This window comes from Wyeomyia smithii, chromosome 2 (genome assembly GCF_029784165.1).
Source record: "Wyeomyia smithii strain HCP4-BCI-WySm-NY-G18 chromosome 2, ASM2978416v1, whole genome shotgun sequence".
In the NCBI taxonomy this organism is placed as follows: Eukaryota; Metazoa; Arthropoda; class Insecta; order Diptera; family Culicidae; genus Wyeomyia; species Wyeomyia smithii.
Window position 1 is genome coordinate 253,967,211 of NC_073695.1, and position 21,631 is coordinate 253,988,841.

The 21,631-nt window shown below is 39.4% G+C and overlaps 2 protein-coding genes across 3 annotated transcripts in view; one reads left to right on the forward strand and one right to left on the reverse strand.

Annotated features, from left to right (window-relative positions):
- Nucleotides 1–21,631, reverse strand: part of LOC129720822 (MOXD1 homolog 2-like) — a 429,441-nt gene that overhangs the window by 54,119 nt on the left and 353,691 nt on the right. The window lies entirely within an intron of this gene.
- LOC129720823 (intracellular coagulation inhibitor 2-like) lies at nucleotides 19,429–20,614 on the forward strand. The gene is made up of 2 exons (XM_055672631.1): nucleotides 19,429–20,357; nucleotides 20,420–20,614. Exons 1-2 carry the CDS (start codon nucleotides 19,442–19,444, stop codon nucleotides 20,524–20,526), a joined length of 1,023 nt encoding a protein of 340 aa, XP_055528606.1. The 5' UTR covers nucleotides 19,429–19,441; the 3' UTR covers nucleotides 20,527–20,614.

Genomic DNA, 21,631 nt, shown 5'->3' on the forward strand with positions numbered 1-21,631 from the left:
GAGTCAAAAAACAGAATGGAGTGAGAAAAGAGACAGAAAGAAGACAAAGAGTAGACATTAAAGGGCGGAAAAGGAGAGAAAGCAGACAGAAAAAAGGCAGTAAAGAGACAGAGAAGGAACCTAAAAGATATAGGAAGGAAACAAAGTAGGAGACAGAAAGGAGAGAGGAAAGGAATAGAAAGTAAGTAAAAACAGGCTAAAAAGACAAAAAAAGTGAACGGGAGGCAAAAGAGATAAATTAGAAACTGAACTGGTTTCCAGAGGAAACTTAAAAAAATAAGAAAGGAAACAGAAAGGAGACAAAAAAGCAGAAAAGAGGCAGAAAGACAAAAGGTGGACAAAAAGGAGTCAAAAGGTACCACGATGGAGTCAGAAAAACGATAGAAAAAAAGACAAAAGGTATACCAAAACGAGTAAGAAGAAAGACAGAATGGAGTCAGAAAAAAGATAGAATATGAACCATAAAGAGACAGAAAGGATTAAAATTGAGATAAAATAGTGTCAGGAAGGAGACAGAGAGAAGCTAAAAAGTCAACAGAAAGGAGACACTGAAGAGTTGGAAAGGAGCAAAAATAAGATAGGAAGGAGACATAAATTATACAGGTAGAATTTAAAAAAACAGCAAGCAAGCGATACCGAACGCAAAAGAGACAAAACAAGATAAAAAGTCGTCAGAAAGAAGATAGAAAAGAACTAGAGAGGAGGAAGGAAACAAAAAAAAAGAAGGAAAAACAAAAGAAACAAACATGAACAAAAAGGAAACAAAAAAAATACAAACACAAATACAGGTCGGACTCGATTTTCCGGAACATCAAAAAATTTTTCATTCCGGATAATCGAGTTTTCCGGGTAATCGAATCAATTAAAAAAATACTGAAATTTCGCGATTAACGAACATAAAATAAATATTTCTTTTCTTCATTTTACTTGTATGATGCAGTGGCGTAACCAAAAGTTATTTCTGAGGCGAGAAGGGATGAAATCTGAAGAAGCAAAATAAATAAATTGGACATTGATTATTTTCACTTAATGTGAACATGTCCCAAACATGCCGGAAGTAACTCAAATGGTAACAAATATGCCAGAAGGGATGGTAAAGACAAAATTTCGAAATAAAAATGAATGAAAACAGACACCAAAAAAATAATATTCCGGATAATCGAGTCTAAAATTCCGGATAATCGAATTCCGGATAATCGAGTTTCCGGATAATCGAGTCTCCGGATAATCGAGTCCGACCTGTATATATAATGGAAGAAGAAACAAGAATTGGAAATTGAAAGAAGACAGAGCAGAAATAGAGAGCAGATAAAAAAAAAGCAAAATGAAAAAAGGCATAGAAAAGAGGCAAATTGGAGATAAAATGAAATCAAGAAGGAAAAAGAATGGAATTAGAGGAGAGACAGAAAGAAGACAAACTTTAAAAAAAAGTAAAAGAGCGAACGGAGTCAGGAAGCAGACGGAAATTGAACAAAAAAGATACAGAGAGAGAAAAAAAAGAGGAAGAAAAATTTTAGAAAAGAACCAGAAATAAGATAAAAAATTGAAAGAAAGGAGATAGTAAAAGTCTAAAATGAGACAAAAACGAATCAGAAAGCAATAGAATAGAAACAGAAGGAAAACGAAAAAAAAAACAAAGTAGACAAAAAAGAAGCAGAAAACAGGTTTAAAAGGAAACAAAATGGAGACAGAAAAGAGATAAAAATTAATCCGAATCGGGCAGTACAAGTTCAGAATGTAGTCAGAAAGAAGACAGAGAGTAAACAAAAAAGAGACAGAGAGGAGTCAAAATAAAAAATAAATGGTGTCACATAGGAGACAGAAAGAAGATAAAAAGTCAACAGAAAGGAAACAGAAAACATATGGAAAGGAGACAAAAAGAAAACATAGAAAAGCCACGAGAAAACCAGAGAGAAAACGAAAAAGTGATAAGAAGGAGAAGAATAATAAAAAAGAAGTCAGGGAGGAACCCAAAATTAGATGCAAAAGCAATAATAAATAGTTGACAATAGATAGGCATAAAGAATGTATGGAAGAGACAGGAAGATTCAACGAAGTAGATGAAAAACAGAAAAATATAAATTGAAGGAGGTAAAATGTAGAACAAAAAAAGATAAAAAACAGAAGCTAAAAACTAGACAAAGAGTAGATGAAAAAAGACGTAAGTGGACGGGAAACAGATTAAGAGGAGACAGAGAGAAGACAGGAAAGACTCAAAAAAGAGACAAAAAAGAAGGCGAAAAGTTGATAAAAACTATAAAAAAGTGGTACAAAAGTACAAAATGAAAAGAGGAAGAAGACAGAAAAACGAAAAAAAAAAACACAATAGAGGTGGAGAAGAGAAAACAAAGACAGATAGAAGAGACAATAGAGAAACAGAAAGTAAGAAGCGAGCAAGAAGAGAGAAAGAAAATAGAAACAAAAGAAAAAAAATTGGGAAGAAAAGAGAAATAGAGAAGAGAGGCAGGAATAGAGAAACAAAGGGAAAGAGAGAAAAGAAAGGTGAGATGGTGAAAAGGATCGGGGAAAATTGCAAGCGATTTTTATCATTCATAAAAAAATTATTGAGAAGTTTTATACAGTGATGTATACGAATAATTGGGATAAACAGTAGTGACTAAATCTTTCACAAAACCGATAACATATTAGAAATTGATAGAAATAACAAATGTAAAATAAATGTGAACAATGTAGAAAAAAGTTTGCAAATTCATTTAAACTATATTAAACTTATTTAAAATTGACACAAATAAATAAAAAAAAAAATATTAGGATATGCTGGATAAAAAACAAAGATGATTGAATTTTATTGCAATAACAAAATTGTTTTGGAATGATGAAAATATACTTAAACACAGCTGAAATAAGCAAAACACAAGCCTCAAAGTTATTTCACTGGAACGAAGCAGAAGTAAATTAAAATTCGGATACAATTTCAAACTAAATAATATTGGATTGATGGGTGTAAAAATTGCAAACCATTAAGCATAAAACAATGAAAAACAACGGAATGACGGAAAGCATATACCGCGATCATATGTTGACAATTGATTCCAGAATTTAGTAAAATTATTAAAATGAAAAATTATTCAAAAATAGATATCAGCTTTTACAGCTGAATAATTAAATCGAATCATTTATAATTGAGTGCGTTAGAAACTGTTAAAATGTCGTTCCGAGATATTACTACTGCAAATGAAACGGCTTAGAGAAGCAAAGAAAGCTCAGATAAGAAATCTTCTCTTTGTTTTATATATTTGGCTACACACTTCTACATTCGGATATTGCTGTAGCGATAAATTAACGATGCGAAGCCAAACTACGCTTACAAGGGGTAAAGTAGTAAAGAAAAATAAACTTTCCTAGAACTCTAATAAATTGCAGTTATGCTCTCACACTGGAATACATTACACGTACTTTTGTCAGACAGTTTGTGCCACCGTCGGTATGCACTTATCCCAGTGTACAATTCAAGATTTTTCCTTTTGCCACCCATCTCAAAACGCTGCTCGGTGTGGTGTCAAAGTGAACCAAATGGGAACAAATATAGTGGATAAGACAAAAGCAAGCCCCTGATTGGAGCAAAACCTCGGCCAGTCTTACTGCCAGCTCGACAACGCTGCAATTAATTGTCCAGATAAATGGGTCATTAAGATAATTAAATCCTCGTTTCGTAGTCCTCCGCAAGTAGTCGAGCGCGAAACGGATGCGAGGGTGTCGACAACCGAGCGAATGGAGCACAAAGGCGTCGAAATCTCGACACCGTCGTCGTCCTCTCACTGAGTCACTGCAGATAGCTGTGCTAGAAAGGTTTCTTGTCGGCAGAGAAAAAACCAACTTAGATCTGTACGGCGATTCGAGTCCTTTTCCTTCGATAAACAGCAGTGTGCACGCAGGGATTTCATATCCAATTTATAGTTTTTGTTTCGAGTGTTGCCGTGCCAGAAGCGTCTGACCCGGAGCCTTAATGTGCTGGTTCAGACGAAAAGATTTTGTCAGCGCTTTTGGCATCGGGTTGGAATCCTTCGACGGAGCTTGCTTTGTGGGTTCTTTGTTAGAAAGAGCATGGCAGTATCATGAATTTATTGGGAGATTTTGCACTGGCTCGCCGCTTCGGACAGTGTATATTCTTATCTATTAGCAATACTTAGCCAAGAAGAAAATTGCAATTTTTAACAGCCCCACAAAGCACATTCAATTTCTATCCTTCTTTATGACCTAATCCTGGTGCATCGGATGTGCAGCTGATGGCGAAACAAAGCGCAAACAAAACGTATATAGTGTCATACTTTTTCACTTAGAGTCCGAGAGCGTAACAGTAGTTCGAAAGATTTCGAAAAACTTTTCCAACGATTCGTCTTGTCACTGGCAGAAAAAGCACGCAAGTGGAAAAGTGTCTGGCTTCCGATGCCGGCGAACCGATTGCCCAGTTGTCCATTTCAGGGGGATGGCAAACGTGTCCAAGTGTGGCGCGAAGCAAGTTTTCGAGAGTCACAGAATATCGAACAACTCATGAAAAATAAAACAATCTGAAATCTTGTGCTGGCTCCGGCTTCGGTAGCACGTCGAGAGAAAGTCGCGCCCGGCACGAGAAACTTTCCTCCTAACAAGCAAATCTTGCCGAAAGTTGATAATGTTAATGGGGATTCTTCTGCTTGACTGCTGTAATGTTGCAATTTTTATGGCCATCGGATGCAATCTGGTGCACGAAGTTTGATAAGACAGAGTTCACTCGGCGATAGTTTTGTGCTCATCAGTGCGGAATGAAATTTACGGGGATCGGTAATATTTTTTAAAGCTGGACCAAATTTCGTTTTCTGATCAATCAATGAACAACCAAACACGAGTGATGAGATAAAAGCCGAAATCGTTTTGCACCGCAATTATTTATCATTAAAACTAATTACCCATGCACAAAAGTGTACTAGCAACCGCGGCAGAGTGGCGTAATCAGACGTGTCAAACCGAAGCAAAAACCTCATAAATAATGCACACCGATGACAAAAATCCGCGCTACACAAATTCGTGATCTGTTTCGGCAGGGCTGCAAACGTTCAGCACCACCCCCAGCGAACAGTATTTTAAACATGCATGAAACACCCCGTCATCGGAAAGTGGCTTGTTTATCTCCGATCCAGACTGGTGCAATTGCACCACCAGTGGCCCAAATCTGTCCAATCGAAATTAATTACATGCATTATTGAGTAACAACAACTGATGGTGACGGTGACCGCCAAGTTTGCGCATCAACTCTCCATCAGGGTCGGGTCTTGTTCGTGGAACTAGTAATAAATGTACTGGTACACATCTTGATGCGTTTATTTATATATTTTTTTTAAATGTTGGGCAATCTTTGGGCTCTAAAACAATTACTCCGGCATTTTGTGTTCGTACAAATCTCGTAAGCCTCTTCGACTTATTGGTAGAAAATTTCGCACCCTGCCATGAATCATACCGTACAATGCCGCATTTGTCCCTAATCAAATATCCGAGACCCATTACTTTATCACGTGTCAAATTAGACGATTTTGCAACCGTATCTCAGAGGCCTCAAGCGCTGCGGCCGGATAGACCGTGACAAAGTCATCGCTAATTTCGCTGCCAATCAGCCCTGAATGACAACATAATGCAATAAGAAGCCGGTGCCTTTTCGCACTTCTTCGCAGCCCTGGCTCTGTGTCCAGAAGGCGAGCGGCGGAGACCGCGTGACAAACCTCTCCCGGGACTGCAATCCCCTAGTGGTACCAAAACCGAACCTCGGCTACCCAAGTCAGTGGGCAGTCAAGCCTCCGCCGTACGACATCAGTGTCTTGCGAAAGCTGTGTGGGTCTGCACTTAATAGCTCGCAAAATGGATCGTTGAAATAGCACTGCGTCCGCCAGCCCCGGCGTGGTTCAATATAATTTGCGCGAGAGCGCGATATTAAATGATAGCTATTCGTGACAGTCTTCAAGATTTCTGCCGGGCAAGAAACCGGTTGCTTCCCATTTACTACTTTGGAGTCGGAAAATTACCTCACCACCACGTACCCTAGCCCTAGCCGGTGGTGATGTTCAGTGAGCATTTTCGCTACGAGGGCAAATTGTGTGCAGCCTCGCACTCGTCATCGACACACCGCGCAGGATGCGAAGCCTTCCAGGTATTTTTAGGTTAACATCGCGTCATCTCGTATGCTATCGGAACGGTTGGACGGACGGATGATCGACTGACAATAGCGACAACTTTTTGCCACGCAAGCATATCTATACACGAAGCGAACGCGTTGGCGATAGAGGGACCGCACCCCCTCCGGGTTATTGCAGATTCACTCCGGTCTCTGCGAATAGCATCCTGGACTGCTGCTGCACGTCGTTTGTTCACTCATCCGCGCAGCAGACTTGGGCTAGGAATGCCCCTGGGGAAACTCGCCTCCCTAGGACTGGTTGCTGTCATTGGCATTGTGTTCGGCTCCAGAAGTGATAGGCAATTGGCACCAGGCCCTCTGTCATCGATAGAGCTGTCGACGGTGCTGCTTTAAGAATGAGTTGCGGTTTAGTTTTTTTCTGTGGGAGTTTTTTTTTGAATGAAAATTTTCACTCCATTGGAGATACAAGAGAGATTCTAGTCGAGTGATTTACTTATCAACTTAAAAGGTTTTCGACACCGTGAAAAGCTGTCATTTTCTAACAGAATGAAACTAAATGCTGTAGATTTTAATCACAGTTTACATACTTGAATTGCACTGCTTAGACATGACATAACGTTCACTTCCTAGTTAAAATCTCGATCCTAAATCGCGCATTGTTGTTACCACATTTATGTTTTACATAAAAATGAAAAAATATTAGACAATTTTCGAAAGCGAGCATATTTCAAAAAACGGAAGCGATGACGGAGCAGGAACAGGAGGGCTTCATAATTTCGTCTTCTCGAAAAATGTCTCAATGCAATACTTAAAAAAAATGAATAGGCACACGTTTATGAAACTTTCAAAATAGATTTTTATGCCAATTATTTTAGGAATGCTTGAAAGGTAGAAATATGCTGTTATTTAAAAAAAGCTTTGTTGTAAAAATATCTGGGAATAGGCAAATCTCCAAGCTCGATTTTTTTTAGGCTTCGAATATCGATTTGAAATAATTTTTTTTGAATAAACCAGATTTCGACGTTTCATGCATTTCTGAGACAACAATGTTTCGATTTCTACATTCCATGAACTTACTACTAGTGAATTTTTTCATCGACAAACAAGTAAAACTCCGTCCGCTCCGAGACTCAGATAGAGTCAAGGAAAAAAGCATCGGGCTTATTTTCGAGAAGACGATACTTTGAGCTCTACCGCTAAACGAAATTCGAAGGTCATTTTTTTATACATTCCATTAGCGCCTTAAGGTGAAACCTCAATGAATCTAAAAATGGCCGACTTCGAGTCACCACTTCCACTCATAGCGTTCCCTATGAAAATTCTATTTTATGTTTGCTTCACCACAGCAAACATAAAATATCATTTTCACAGGGAACGCATTAACTGTTTCCGAGTCTTGTGCGTTTGAAAATTCGAAGTGGTGACTCGAAGTCGGCCATTTTTGGATTCAATGAGGTTTTACCTTAAGAAGCATATTCATAGACAAAGCAAAGAAGATCATTTTCACCTGGTTTGTATTTAAAAGATTTCAAATCAAAGAATTAGCGAAGTAAAAGGACGTCCCAGGAAAGACGTTCTAATTGCATCCAAATTGTGCTGAAAATCCGGTTTGAATATATATCAAATAACGAGCAAAAGTGATTGAAACGAGCATTAAAAAGTATACAAGCATCTTTTATTGTGCTCCTAAAAAAACAGCAATCTTTGGAGAATAAATTATTTTCATGATTACCGTGAGGCGCCCTAATTCCGCGCAGTTTAGAAATATTAATGTTTCGGAAACTGTCAAAATTTCAAATTCGATCATATTTGTGATGTAAAATATGATTAGGATAGCATATTTGATATTACTTTAATGAAAAATATCGCAAGTGTCTATCAACTTTTGGATATTAGAATCAAACGAGCAACCCTAATGAATGTGCAAGCTCTTAATTCCGTGCACTGTGAGGAAAAGGGTCCAAATTCCGTGCATTGAAGCTCCTAATTCCGCGCATCGCAAAAATTCATGTTTTACGCAATCATACAACAGTATTTAATTATTTTTTTGTTAAAAAAACTAATATTGAATACAAGGTTTATTTCGAAAAAGAATTACAATAAGTTTATTAGTTGTTTTGTTTTTCATACATTCCGACTTAGTCATTTTTTTTATTTATTTCATTTGTTTCAACCGTTTGATTGCTCTTTTCTGCAAAATTTCGTTTTCTTTCAACTTTCTCTTAGCAATCCTTTCTTTTTTTTTCTTCTCCTTCTCCATCTGTTCATTTTTTCTTTGATTCTCAAGGATGTTAACATACTGTTGGTACGCATCACTCGTTGCTACAGCTGGGGGACGTAATTTCGGTGCTCGCTTTGGCTGCATTTGTTTTCTCGCCGTTGGATACTGGAAACACTTTCGAAAAGCGTCGGATATGTTTTGCTTCAAACATTTTTTACCAGATACAGATGAGTTGAGATTTGCTAAAATTATATTTTTGCAGTTAACTTAATTAAAACGGTTTTAAGCTTACCATTTGTGTTAGAATCATTAAATCCTGCAAACGGTTCCTCGTCGTTGGTGTCCAGAATCGATGTCATTCCAGATTCAATTGAATTTTCTTCGTTGCTATTCATAGCCGAGCGTGGTTCGAGCGGTGGTCTGGTTGATTTCAACTTAATCTGTTGCCAAACTTTATACAAATTGGTGTCTTCGACAGAACCAAGCCATTTCCCAAATGCTTCACTGCGATTAAACATTTCGAGCTGCTGATGTGTCATGAAGGACTCTAATTCCAGTTGCAAATTTTCATTGATGGTTGGTTGGTCGTGGATCCTTTCTGGATTGTCAATACAAATGTTCCGAACAATCTGCGCTGAATCAATAGCTAGTTTATGTTGATGATCGCGGACAAGAGAAGCGTAACATACAGCATTCTCATCATACGGATAAAGACCGCAACGTGCGAATCCATTTGATAAAATTGTTTGCATGTTCGACATTTTATCAACAGCCATTTTTAATAAAGGAGCGATTTCCTTCCTGGGAAGCAGAGCTCCAGCGTTTTTGATTCTCCACTCAACCAACATCTGATTCCAGAAATGTTTGAGAGGTCTAAAGAAGCTCACATCCAGAGGCTGTGTAACCTGAGTGGTGTTGGGGAAAAGACAAATTAAGAGTATGTTTTGCTCTTTACAGAACGTTGTTGAGTTAATTGAAACATGGGATGTATGTCCATGTATGAGTGGTCCCCGTGGCTCTGTTGTTAGCGATGTCGGTCGGCTAGCTCTCCTACACGGTTGTGATATCGGGTTCGATTCCCGATCAGGTCGAGGATCTTTTCGAGCTGGAAATTTTCTCGACTCAGCACTGGGGCACGTCGTTCTTCGTTATTATCCTACACATGCAAAATGTGCCAAAAACAATATCGATAACGAATTCTCTCAACTAATCTAGTTGATCGAGACCGCATAAGCCCCCCAGGCTTGCATGCGATATTGTTGTTGTTGTATGTATGTCCATCAACGAAAATGACAACAGGAAAAGAAATGTTCTCTTTCAGGAGCCACGGATAAAACACGTCACATAGATAGAGATGAAACGAGTCTCTGTTCATCCACCCTGATTCCGTTTTGCCGGCCACCCATCCTTTTGGAAGATTTTGGTAGATTTCGTGTGGCATTCTCTGTTTGTACGGGTAAATAATCATCGGAGGAGCTAGTCTACCCGCTGCGTTTGCAGCGAAAAGTGCCGTGTAAGACTCTTTGTCAGAGTTTCCAACTCTCGCATGAACATGTTTTCCGTTGGACTCCGCTAGTACTATTTCTCTGGTTGGAATGGTTCTGACAGCTATCTCGTCCATGTTGAAAATTTGTTCAGGATGTTCCATTACATGCATCAAGTTTTCTTGAACAAGGTAATCATGCACTTCCCGGAACCATTTTCGAATGTGTTCCTCAATAACAACACATCTTTGTTTCGATAATGCACTGGCAACTCTCCTAGAAATGTTTGGGTGACGACATATGTAACCGCTCACCCACTTCTTGCCAGGGACACCATCCTTAAACGGGTTCTCAGTTTTTGTTGTTTTCAAATATTGAGCAACACAAACTTTCAAGTGTTTGGTGCTGACGGGGAATCCTGCTCTGGCCATGTTTATTATCCACTTCTCGATTTCCTCTTCAACGGCTTGCGAGAGAACGGGTGGCTTTCCAGCTGTGTTATTGAGATACCGATTGTTCCGTCTGTCCTGCAGAGAACTCGCTGGGATTCCAAACAGCTTTGCCGTACTACGTACAGAATGTCCTTTTCGGATATTCTCTAAAGCTTTACCCATTTGTGCTGCGGTATATCGTTTCTCTGCTTTCCCCATATTGTCGAGCGAGTTGCGTGGAATTAGGCACCTGCGCAGAGAGGAGGTTTCCAAATCCGTTCACATTTATTTTGAAAAATTCAACACTAAAACTTAGTAAAACAATGCAATATTGAACCAGATTATCAAATGCTACCTGCAAAAAACAATTCATACACTTTTTCACGGAAATACTTCATAGAACACCGAAAAACAACACGTTATATTCTCTACTCGTTCTTAATACACTCGCTAAGCTTGAAAAATAAAACTGAAATTCGTCGATCGTATTGTTGTTTTCTTCATCTTTTCGTGGCATTGCGTACAATTAAACGTCAAACATTTACACAGGATGGCAGATAGTATACAGAAATTCACCAACAAACATTACTTTTCGAAACATCTTCTTATATTTAATATTTTTTCACATTTTGATACGGAGTGCACGGAATAAGGAGCCGCACGGAATTAGGGCGCCTCACGGTAGTCATCCTGCTTGTGTGAAATATGTTTCATTGCTCGAATTTTGTTCGATTCGAAAAATGTTTACAAAGTTTATTTTAATTTATTTTTAAATATTTTCAACGATAAAAAAAATTTTCAAGTTTCAAGTTCCGAGTGCAAAACTTTTGGTGGTCTAATGAATTTGCGATTTTTTATTCACTCAAGCCCAGGCGACAGAGCGGGGGCCTAGCGTGGTTGGTAACGTCTCCGCCAACCACGCTCGACGCCTGGATTCGAATCCCACCGCCGACATAGGTGTCGATGGTTGTGAGGTGGCGTGATCCACTCACAACCAACCCAACTGGTCTAGATTCAATCCTAGCCGACACCGGGAGATTTTCTGAGGCGAAAAATCTCTGGGATCACGCCTTCCATCGCATGAGGAAGTAAAGCCGTTGGCGCCGGTCCGTTAATCAACGGGTCGTGAGTTAGGGTCCTGGGTGTGGAGTCGCCTCCCTGGGCGTCGGTGATTGGCCACAACAGTGGCGGAACTAGACCGACGGAAAATAAGCGAAAAAAAAGCCCAGGCGACAGTTTGAATCCAAGATGGCGACTTGCAGTCCACAGACGGAATAACGCCAAGAGGCCATTTTAAAACAGAAGATGGCGACTTCAAGAATGCAGCCAAAAATGCTCAAACGTCATTTAATATGGGTATTTCCTGAATCACACAGAAAACGAAAATAAAATTTATATATTGTTTTTAATATCTAGATGCCGATGTCCTGTTTTTACAAATGGCATTCTATCTGATAATTTCATGGTGACTTTTCATAAAAATTGTTTCCCCCGTTAGTCACTATGGCTTTCATAAGAAAATATTTAAAACATAAATTAATGTTCTACAGAATATGTGACCGTTCGACAAAGCTCCTCGTATCAATTGATTTTTATTGAAGAATTAGGAAAAGATCTATAATCGTTATCAAGAGGAATGCATCTTTTTTATGGAAGTCACCAAGAATAATTTAACAACTAAAATTTTCTAGTTCACTAAAATGAGGGCGATGATTGCCAAAAGTGGTAAAAGTATTCGTTATAAATATAAACCATAACATAAATTTGACGCTTTCCTCGAAAATTTTCATATATTTTGTAACAAGATTATAACAGACATTTGCTCAAAGTGAGCCAGGAATTTTTTTTTTCTCATTTCTAATATCATCGAAATTTTACGATTACTTTTGAAAGCCAATTTTTTTAATTGCTCATATGTTTAGAGTAGGTTGTATACTTTCCACATGAAAATGTATTGTACTTAAAAATAGCTCTTGGCATTAATCGCAGTTTCAACTTGTTAAGTGGTATTACTTTATAAGTACACATTCAATCATTTCTAAATTTCATCGGTGAAACGAAAAACTCTAAAAAAGCAATAAAATCGGGAGTTAGTCACGAATAAAATATTGAATATAAGAACATTGTCGTAAAAATATTCATAAGTGTATTGATGAAAATTTGACACGCGGTTACAATTTAGAGATTAATAGAATCGATTCTGGTGTCTTCTATATATACCACCTGGTTGAAAATACGTGAACGTAGAATATTTTTAACAAACCAACTTACGACATTGGCCAAATATTTGTATAAGGCTCATCAACATGTTATTTGTACGGAATGGGTATAAATTTCCGAAACCAGAATGATGTTCTATGAAATTCAAAATGGCGCCGTCCACTTTTTAGAAAACGAATATTTTAGAGAGCTGAATGATGCCCAGAAAACGAAGTTTTGCCCCAGGCACCATTTTTAAGTCCAAAATGAAAAAATAACAAATAATCATTTATCCTTATTGAAGTGCACAGCTAAGTTCTCACTATTTGCCAACAAATTGGTAAACAAATTTCTTTGACACGTTAGTGATTTCAATATGGCGTCATATACTTTCAGTTGTGTGAAAATGTCTAATTTTGTACCAAATAAGTGTTACCATCTTCATTTTATTCAAAGAGAAAGGGCAGCTTGAAATGAGATGTTAACGACTGTCCGGATGAAGGAAGCCCAGAAACATTCAAAGTCGCTGAATAGAAGTAGTTGTTCGATGAGGATCCATGCTAAACGCAGGAACAGCTTGCTCAAGTGGGAGTTACCATTGCCATCGCTAAGAGATTGTATACTTTTGGGAATTATTTTAAAACAAGAAACCTGTGATGCTTATTATTTGAAACCAGGAGACGTTGAGCGTCGTTTTTTTTTCCTATGTACAACTGCTCCTGCGGCAAAAAAACGGGTTGGTTGGGAACTGCCCGGTCATGCTTCTATGTTAACGGTTGGTCGGCCAAACTTGCCGATTTTTCATAGGTGTACCTCCAAACGCACTGACGAAATTACCCATGCAGCGACAATCATTGGCCCTGGCGACTCTGATAATGTTAGTAAGGCTTTTGCTTGCGAAAGTAAAGAAAGTAAATTATTTTGCTTTGTTTGCACGCATGAATTGACAGTTGCATATGAGAATTCGCGGAGGAGCGAACAGACTCAAAAAACTCTTTCAATTGTGTCAGGGCCAATAGACACCAATGAGTCAACAGAAAATTTGACAGCGCTGTCAGTCGATCTCTAACCGTGATGGCTAAAACAGTGAAGCTGCTCATGAGTGTGCGCGTTCAGAACGGTAGCCCGCACTGTGGTCCAGAAATGCAGAAAGGTGATCAAAACTTTTGACTCAAAAGTCATTTTCTCGTAAACGTTACATTTTAGAGCAATACTGCAAAAGATGCATCAAAACGCAAAAATGCAAAGCTTGCTATGTTTTTTCCAACAAAGATCCGCTATTGATCAACATGACATACATGCATTTACGTTAAAGTTGTTTCCATGATTTTATAAGTTTCTGCAATATTCTGCAAGAAATTTTTACTGCCGTTTGTGCAGAGCACATGGACAATTCAATTTGTGGTAATCTTGTCGTGGGATGTGTTGAGAAACGGCAGAAAATCGAAAATTTTTTGTCAAAAGTTCATTTTTTGGCAGAAAAAATTGATAGAAACCTACAGGGTGACAAAAAAGTCTGGTCACACTTTTTTGGGGTCGCCTGTAGCCTACACGTTGCATCTCTCTGCTGCCATCTATATGTCAAATGAAAGGGTTAACTTTGCTGCCCAAAGTGGCAGAGTTTCGTTTCTGTGCAGTTTGTTTACATTGAGTTGTGAGCCATGGCAGTGTTAAGAGCAGCTGTTATCGCAGAATATGTGAAAGGGTACAAACCCGGACACATATTCGAACACCTAAAACCGCTCGGAATCAACCGGAAACTCGTGTACCGGACCATAAATCGGTACCTAGAGACCGGAGGCACCGAGGACAAGGCACGTTCTGGACGACCAAGGTCTGTGAGAACTCCAAGGCTGAAAAAGATTATACGAGACCGGATTCGCCGGAATCCCGCCCAATCTGCACGGAAACTGGCCAGGAACCTTAAAATGAACCGAGAATCAAACCGTCTGCTTCTGCGCAAGGATTTAAAACTTACACCGTACAAAAAACAGGTGGTTCATGGGGTTACCAAAGCTACAAAGGACAAGAGGTACCAACGGTCGCGGGAGTTGCTCGGTTGGCGCGCAGATGACGAGATTATTTTTTCGGACGAGAAGCTGTTCATTTTGGAGCAAACAGTCAATCGTCAAAACAATCGAGTTTGGAGTGTGAGCCTCCAGCAAGCTCCTGCGGACAACCTGAACGCTTCCCGGTTCCAAAATAAGACGTCAGTGATGGTTTGGGGAGCCATTTGCATGAGAGGTAAACTGCTTATTTTTATCGATAAAGGGGTCAAAATCAACGCAGCGTACTACCTGGACACGGTTTTGAATAAAAATGTTCTGCCTCAAGCTGAACTATTGTTTGAAGACGATTACTACTGCTTCCAGCAAGATGGCGCCCCATCCCACACCGCAAAGGTTGTTCAGGCGTGGTGTGAGGAAAACTTGACCGATTTCATTTCGAAGAATGAATGGCCTCCGTAGTCTCCGGATCTGAATCCACTGGATTATTTCGTGTGGGTATACATGTTGTCGAAGCTGAACGACTATAAAACAGCAAATTTGGAGCAATTCAAGCGAGTTATCATGAAAATCTGGGACGATATGCCGATAGAGCACGTGCGCGCCGCTTGCGACGACTTTCCGAGACGTCTGAAGCTGGTTTGATCAGAAAAAGGTGGTGTAATTCCGAGATATTGTCTGTGAAGTATCTTTATGAGTTACTGAATAAAGCTATGAAAGCCAGATTCAGATTTTCTTCTTATTCTTTGAAATATTGAGATTTTCCTGTGTGACCGGACTTTTTTGTCACCCTGTAATTATTATAAAATAAGGTTTGCTGTGACATATAAAAAATAAAGGTCTGCTTTTGTTTTAAAAGTTCAGTGCGAATTTCATAGGTATAGTGGTATAAAATTAGAATTTTAACGGCGAGAACCCTTTTTTTAAACATAACTGAACATCATCAGATAGCTCAGTAAGATTGAGATAAAGCTAGTGCCTTCAGGAAAGGTTTTTATGTTTTTTTAAAAAACTTTGCCAAAGACGGCGATAAAATATATTGATTTTTAAACAAAATATTCTTTCTATCTCACTTGCAGTGGGAGTCATAACGGATCTGTTAATGTCCAAAAAAGGTTTTTTTCACTCTAAAACTTTCCCGAAGACAGTAATGCTCTAATATGTAAGGTTTATGAGAAAATTACTTCTGACCACCTTTTTCCATTTCTGGACCAGAACATCTTGGCACTATTGGATAACAATCAGAGCATCGAAAAAAGCCCAGTTATGAAGGACCGACGACACTGAGCGACAACAATCTCCAAAGGATGATGAAGAGCAAGATCAAGGGAGAAGTGGCTTAATTGCTGCATGCGCTTGGCCGGTAGGTCGGTGCGACCGGCCACTGGTCGCAAAGCTGCAGGCAATGCTGCAGCGGCAGTGGCCAAATAAGTTGGCCAAGTCGTTTTACCCGACGAAACGCGACGTGGCGGTGGTGTTGGACGACGAGACCTATCTCACCCTGAATGGCAACGACCGGTGGGGCACTTCGTGTTTTACTTCCTTCACGAACAAAGGGAGCACCGAGATGAAGTTCATCTTACACACCAAGTTTCCCAAAGAGGTGCTGCTGTGGATTATAATCAGCGAGAAAGGGGCGTCAAAGCCGCTTTTCTTCCTCTCCGGACTGTCCATGAATGGAGAAATTTATTGTATGAAGTTCCTGCCGGTAGTTGCGTCGTTCATTAAGAAATATAATCAGAGGGCTAAGACGCGGTGTTCTGGTAGGATCTAGCGTCACTACTACTCGAAGCAATGGTTAGAGGTGATGGAGCGGCCGAATATCGATGTGATACTCAAGTCGGCAAGCGCGCTCAATGTCCCCCAGCTGCAACCCATCGAGAGTTTTTGGGTAAAACAGATGCGTAAGATCTTCTCCAACAATTTTGTCGTGAAAATTGAGGAAGCACTGATAAATAAAACGAAAAAAGAACTCAAAAACACTTGGTTAACTGCCGGAAGGCCGTTCGGAAAAATCCATTTTTTATGGCAAACGTTGCAGTGATTGATTCCGTCGCATTAAAGATGGTAATTTTAATGTCGACGGCTGTTTGCGTGAGGGAAGGTCTAAAACCTTCGAAGACGCTGAACTGGAAGAATTGCTCGTTAATAATCCATGCCAAACGCAGGAACAGCTTGCTTCGGTATAAGGAGTTTTCCGCTAAGCCTTATCCAAGCTATTGCATCGTATTGTAATGGGTGATGAAAAATGGATTCATTACAGCAACCTAAAGAAAAGAAAGTCATGGGGACTACCCGGTCATGCTTCTACGACTCGTTGAAGGTTATGCTATGCATTTGGTGGAAATAGGTTGATGTTGTTTGTTTGGAGCTATTGAACCCAAACGAAATCGTCGCTTGGGAGAGGTATCGACTTCAATCGCCACGATTAGGCCGAGCACTGCGCGAATTTCTGCTCATCGAAAAAGGGCTTGATTCGTGGGTAGTCTGAAAAGACTAACACTTTTATCGTAACGGTATTTATGCTCTTCCAGAAAAATGAGACAAACCTCAGCTGGCGTTGGACAATGCACTACGCTCTTTTTCACCCGGATTGCTGTTTTCCATTACTCGAAAACGGTACAAAAGACCTCTTCCACCACAATCACATTGTCCGTTTCAGACAAGAAGTCATTCATATGTCAGTTTTCAAAAAAATCTAAATATTGCATTTTGGCTTTTCCCTCTCAATCGAACTTGGGATATGAAGTTGTAAAGTAGTCAAGGTTTTTCTTTTCTGATCGATTAAAATATGATCAGTTGTGATTCATTAAACTGTAAAAATCAAAATGTTTTCAAGGCCAATATCTAAGATATGTTTGAAAAAAAATCAGCTTTTTTGGAGCCTTCCAGCTTAGTTTATTTCAAAGTCCCAGAAAATAGATTAAAAAAAAATGCGGACAAAACCAAACCTTAACGGTTTACGTATTTATAAGGAATTTGGAATAAAAAAATCGATATCGAAAATTTAATATTCATATTTTTTTATCGCACATAGGAGTAAAAAGGCTCCAAACATGATCAAAAGTAAAAAACTCAAAGTTAGTCAACTTTGTTGTGTAGTGTATCATTTTGAAGTGTGATGTTTGCTCGATCATTTGACAGCTTGTCAACTTCCAAAAGTTATGTTTACGGTCGTAACCAGAGATTTGAACCAATTCGACAGTTTTTGTGGATGATAGTGACGCTTCGATACCGTGAGCTAAAATATAAAGGTTTCGGGGATAAACAAATGATTTTTAAATAAAGCAAGAATAGAGATTGTTAAAGAAGGTCAATCGAACAGGAATGTGTACTTAGAAAGTAAGGTAGTCTCTCCAAATACCCAGGTGTTAGTCAAAATCAATATAATAAAACCAAAAATATTAGTTTTTCTAAATTAACTTAAAATGGGATAAGTTTTGTTTCCGGTAATATCCTATTGAACGGCTTATATCACGCAAAAGTGCTAATATTTTTGGTTGTGGTGGTGAATAAAAACCTTCCGGATGCTTCCGATTTCGTGGTTTATCGCTCTGTGGAAACAACCAATAATTTCTTACGTTTTCGCTTCTTGAAGCCTTGGTTACAACATTGAAACTTTGTCAAACGATGGAAAAGTCATTTCATGATAAATTCAAGTATTCGAATTAGTTTTGAGCTAACTATGAAGGAATTTAAAATTTTGTTATAAGAAATGTCATACATCTCTTCGAGTTGGGTTACTCCATGCAAAAAATTACCCAAATTCACTCTTTAGTGCAAAAAAAAAAAAATAAAATAATTATGATCAGGTTTGATGTTCTAAGTACTTCCCTGTGCATCGGTAAAAGAGTAAAACTTTGACAACTTTGAGGCACGAATTTCCGTACTCTGATTGCAGAAGCTGGAATAATCTTTTTTACCAGAGATTTTATCGCACAAGTCTCCGTCCGTGAGGAGAAAAAAACGTCCACCCGAAATCAAGTCTGTTGCTAGATTGATTTTAATAAATGAATGCCACTGAATCTTAACCTGCTGAAAAAAACCCGGAGAAAAACAATTCTCTTCTACGGTTTTACGCCCTGTCCGTTTCTAATCTGTTAATTCTTATCCCTGTCATTTGCAGTTATCAAGAGTTTTTTTCGCTACTACCGCTAAAACTTATTTCACTAACTAACTAACCGCAATTGCAGCTGTTGTAATTTCCAATGGGAACGAGATGATTAGTATCAACATTGAATACCGGCAAAGGAATGTCGGAGAAATATAGGTACCATTTCAGATTATGCGAAAGAAGGTTGCATCGAATGCCAGCCAGAGCGTGAACACTGAATAATATTTATTTTTAGTAAGAAAGGGTTTACAGCTTTACTCTAGTAAAAACTTCCTAATCGAGATTCGCCAAACGAAGGTGCATAAAATCAATCATATCATAAACATCCAAAAGCGTGTAAGTGAGTTTTATTTTGAGGAGCAGTGTCAATAAATGGTGCAGTAAATTAGAGAATAAATAACTTGGTGCGTAAGTGAATTACTATTTTTCGCTTGTAATTGTAAGTTTGAAATTTTATGATTAGGTTAGTAATGAGTAAGTTAGTTAGCGAGTGAGTGAATTATTTCACAGTTAACTGGTACGCAATCAAGAGATTCATGCAGCAGACTCTAAACGAAGTGCAGCATGCAACCAGATTGTTGATCATATGCTAAATATAATAATCAGTTTAAACAATAAAGGCAATCTAACGTGATATATATGTGAACAGATTTTTAGCTTTCAGTTTTATAGTAACGAATCTTCGAGCCCGGAATGTGCATCTAAATTTTCCGTGTCATTCCAAGGTGGAAGCTAAACAATACTGCCCCAGTGAAATGACACATTGAATTAATACAACAAAACTTACATTGTACACGCAACCACACCCGTCTAGGGAGACTTATTAATAAACAGATCCGACTAGGTTTCCCTCACAGTCACAATGTGGAACTACCCGATTATCATCGTTTGTTTAGGAATCACTACCCTCGGTAGTGCGTTCGATTCGGCCAACAATTTCACGTTGAATCTATTCAAGCAGGTGTTTACGAAAGAGTCACAAAATTTCGTTCTATTTCCAGCGGCGATTCGAGCATCCTTTGCTTTGTTATACCCGGTGGCCAACGAACGTGTAGCGCAGGATATGCAGCAAGTGTTACAATTCAATGACAATGAAGTTGATCCGTTGCTGGATTTACAGACAAGTTTCCTGAAGAGTTCACAAATTTTCCGTGATCCCGAGGAGTTTAGTTTGCAGTTTTCTTCGCTACTTAATGATTACTACAACCAAGATCGGAAATCATATGTTTCGATAGCAGCGAAATCAGACTCGCATCCAGCTTACAGTCTATCGATGGCGAGTGAATTTAGCTTTCGGGAAACACCATGGAGGATTGAATTTAATTCTGATGACATCGAGCGTAGAACTTTCCACTTCCTGAACGGAGATTTCGAAACGGATGTTATGAGAAGCACGATTCGCTGTGGATTCATGAAACTGGATCAAATTGCTGCCCTCGAGCTCCAGTACAGCTGGCAGTCGGAACTATCTCTGCTTTTGATTATGCCGATTGAGAGGAAGATCTCGCTTTCCAATGTTGTGCATGAACTGAACTTAGATTATTACCGATACATTGTGGAAAATTTGCAACAGCGTCTCATTAAATTTGCCATTCCAAAGTTTTCCGCAGTAACTGAAGTGTCCCTCGGTGGCGCATTGGCTGAAATGGGACTGGCATCGGCTTTTTTGGCCAACGCTTACAACATCTACAGATACAGGGGAAGCGGAATTGGACCACTCTATCAGAAGGGGGCTTTTTCAGTATGTGAAGATGGCACAAGTGATGGTGAAAAATCTGGTAAGTACAGTTATTTCTTCTTATCTTAAGAATTGCTTAAAATTCATTGTTTGGTTTTTCAGGGGACCTCTTTTTGCCCTCCTTCATCGCTGAACGACCATTCATGTACATGGTGTTGAATCGAACCACTAAGGATATCTCCATTATAGGACACTACTCCTACTATTAGCACAAAGCGAACGAAAGTGCGAAATCATAACGAGCAGTCCATTGATTAAAGTCCATTAAATAATCTCGCAATGAATTGCTATCCATCATTGACACAATATTGATTACCGATCGAACTTGTATCCCCCGCAAGTGTGTGTGTGTGTGTGTGTGTGTGTGATTGATGCGACCGAGAAAAAACTCAAGCCCAATGGCTAGGAAAAACTCATTCGCTCAATCGAACCTTATCGTCGAAAGAAAAACTAATCGTGCGAAAGAAAGTTTACTCCGTCCCTTGATTCGTGTTGCCTGAAAAGCCGGTCGTTGGTCGTTGACATTCTCATTTGATTTCATTGCGACTTAAACGGTTCGAGCGTTTCACACGTATTCTTCAGCGTACTGGCCTTCTTCTTCCGTGCCGATGATACGGGGCCGCACTTACGAAGCATCATCTCCTAGAGTTTTACTCAATTGGCAATCGATTTTCTCCCCGTTTGGGTTGATGGCTCAGCAACTGGTTCCATGCCATCGTCAGCACCATCATCGTCGTCGTCGTCGTTGTCATTACCGCCAACCGAAAGGAGACTCATTCAGTTTGAAATCGTGTTTCTCGCTTTATACTTGATCCCATCCCAGGTTCCCGGTGCGGTTGGTTAGCAGTGGCCGCAAAAAGTCGTAACCGTTCTCAATAACTTCATCATTTCCGAATGCGTGCGTGCTTCGGTGGAGAAAAAAACCTTTCCGAACAGTCATCAGCGTAACAATTTACAACAATTAACAGCACATCGCAGACCGTTCAAGAGTGCCCTAGTTAGAGCACGCCAAAGCCGATTTTTCCCACCGCCAATAGTCGATAATTAAAGTGCACAGCCAAGCCGAACCCAATGTGCGGCATTTCCCGGTTAGGGAGCACAAAAGATCTACCGAAACCCGACGGATTGTTGGACGACTGACTGGCTGTAGTCCACCAATTAACACAACTGTAGCACTGGGTGGGACCCTGACGGCATTGTTGGTGCGAGCCGGCTGGATGGCACCTGATCGTAACATTTTTCGCGAAAGATATGACTAACGTATTAAGCACTAGAAGAAGTGTGATTCAACCACATCTTAAATTGACTGTATTT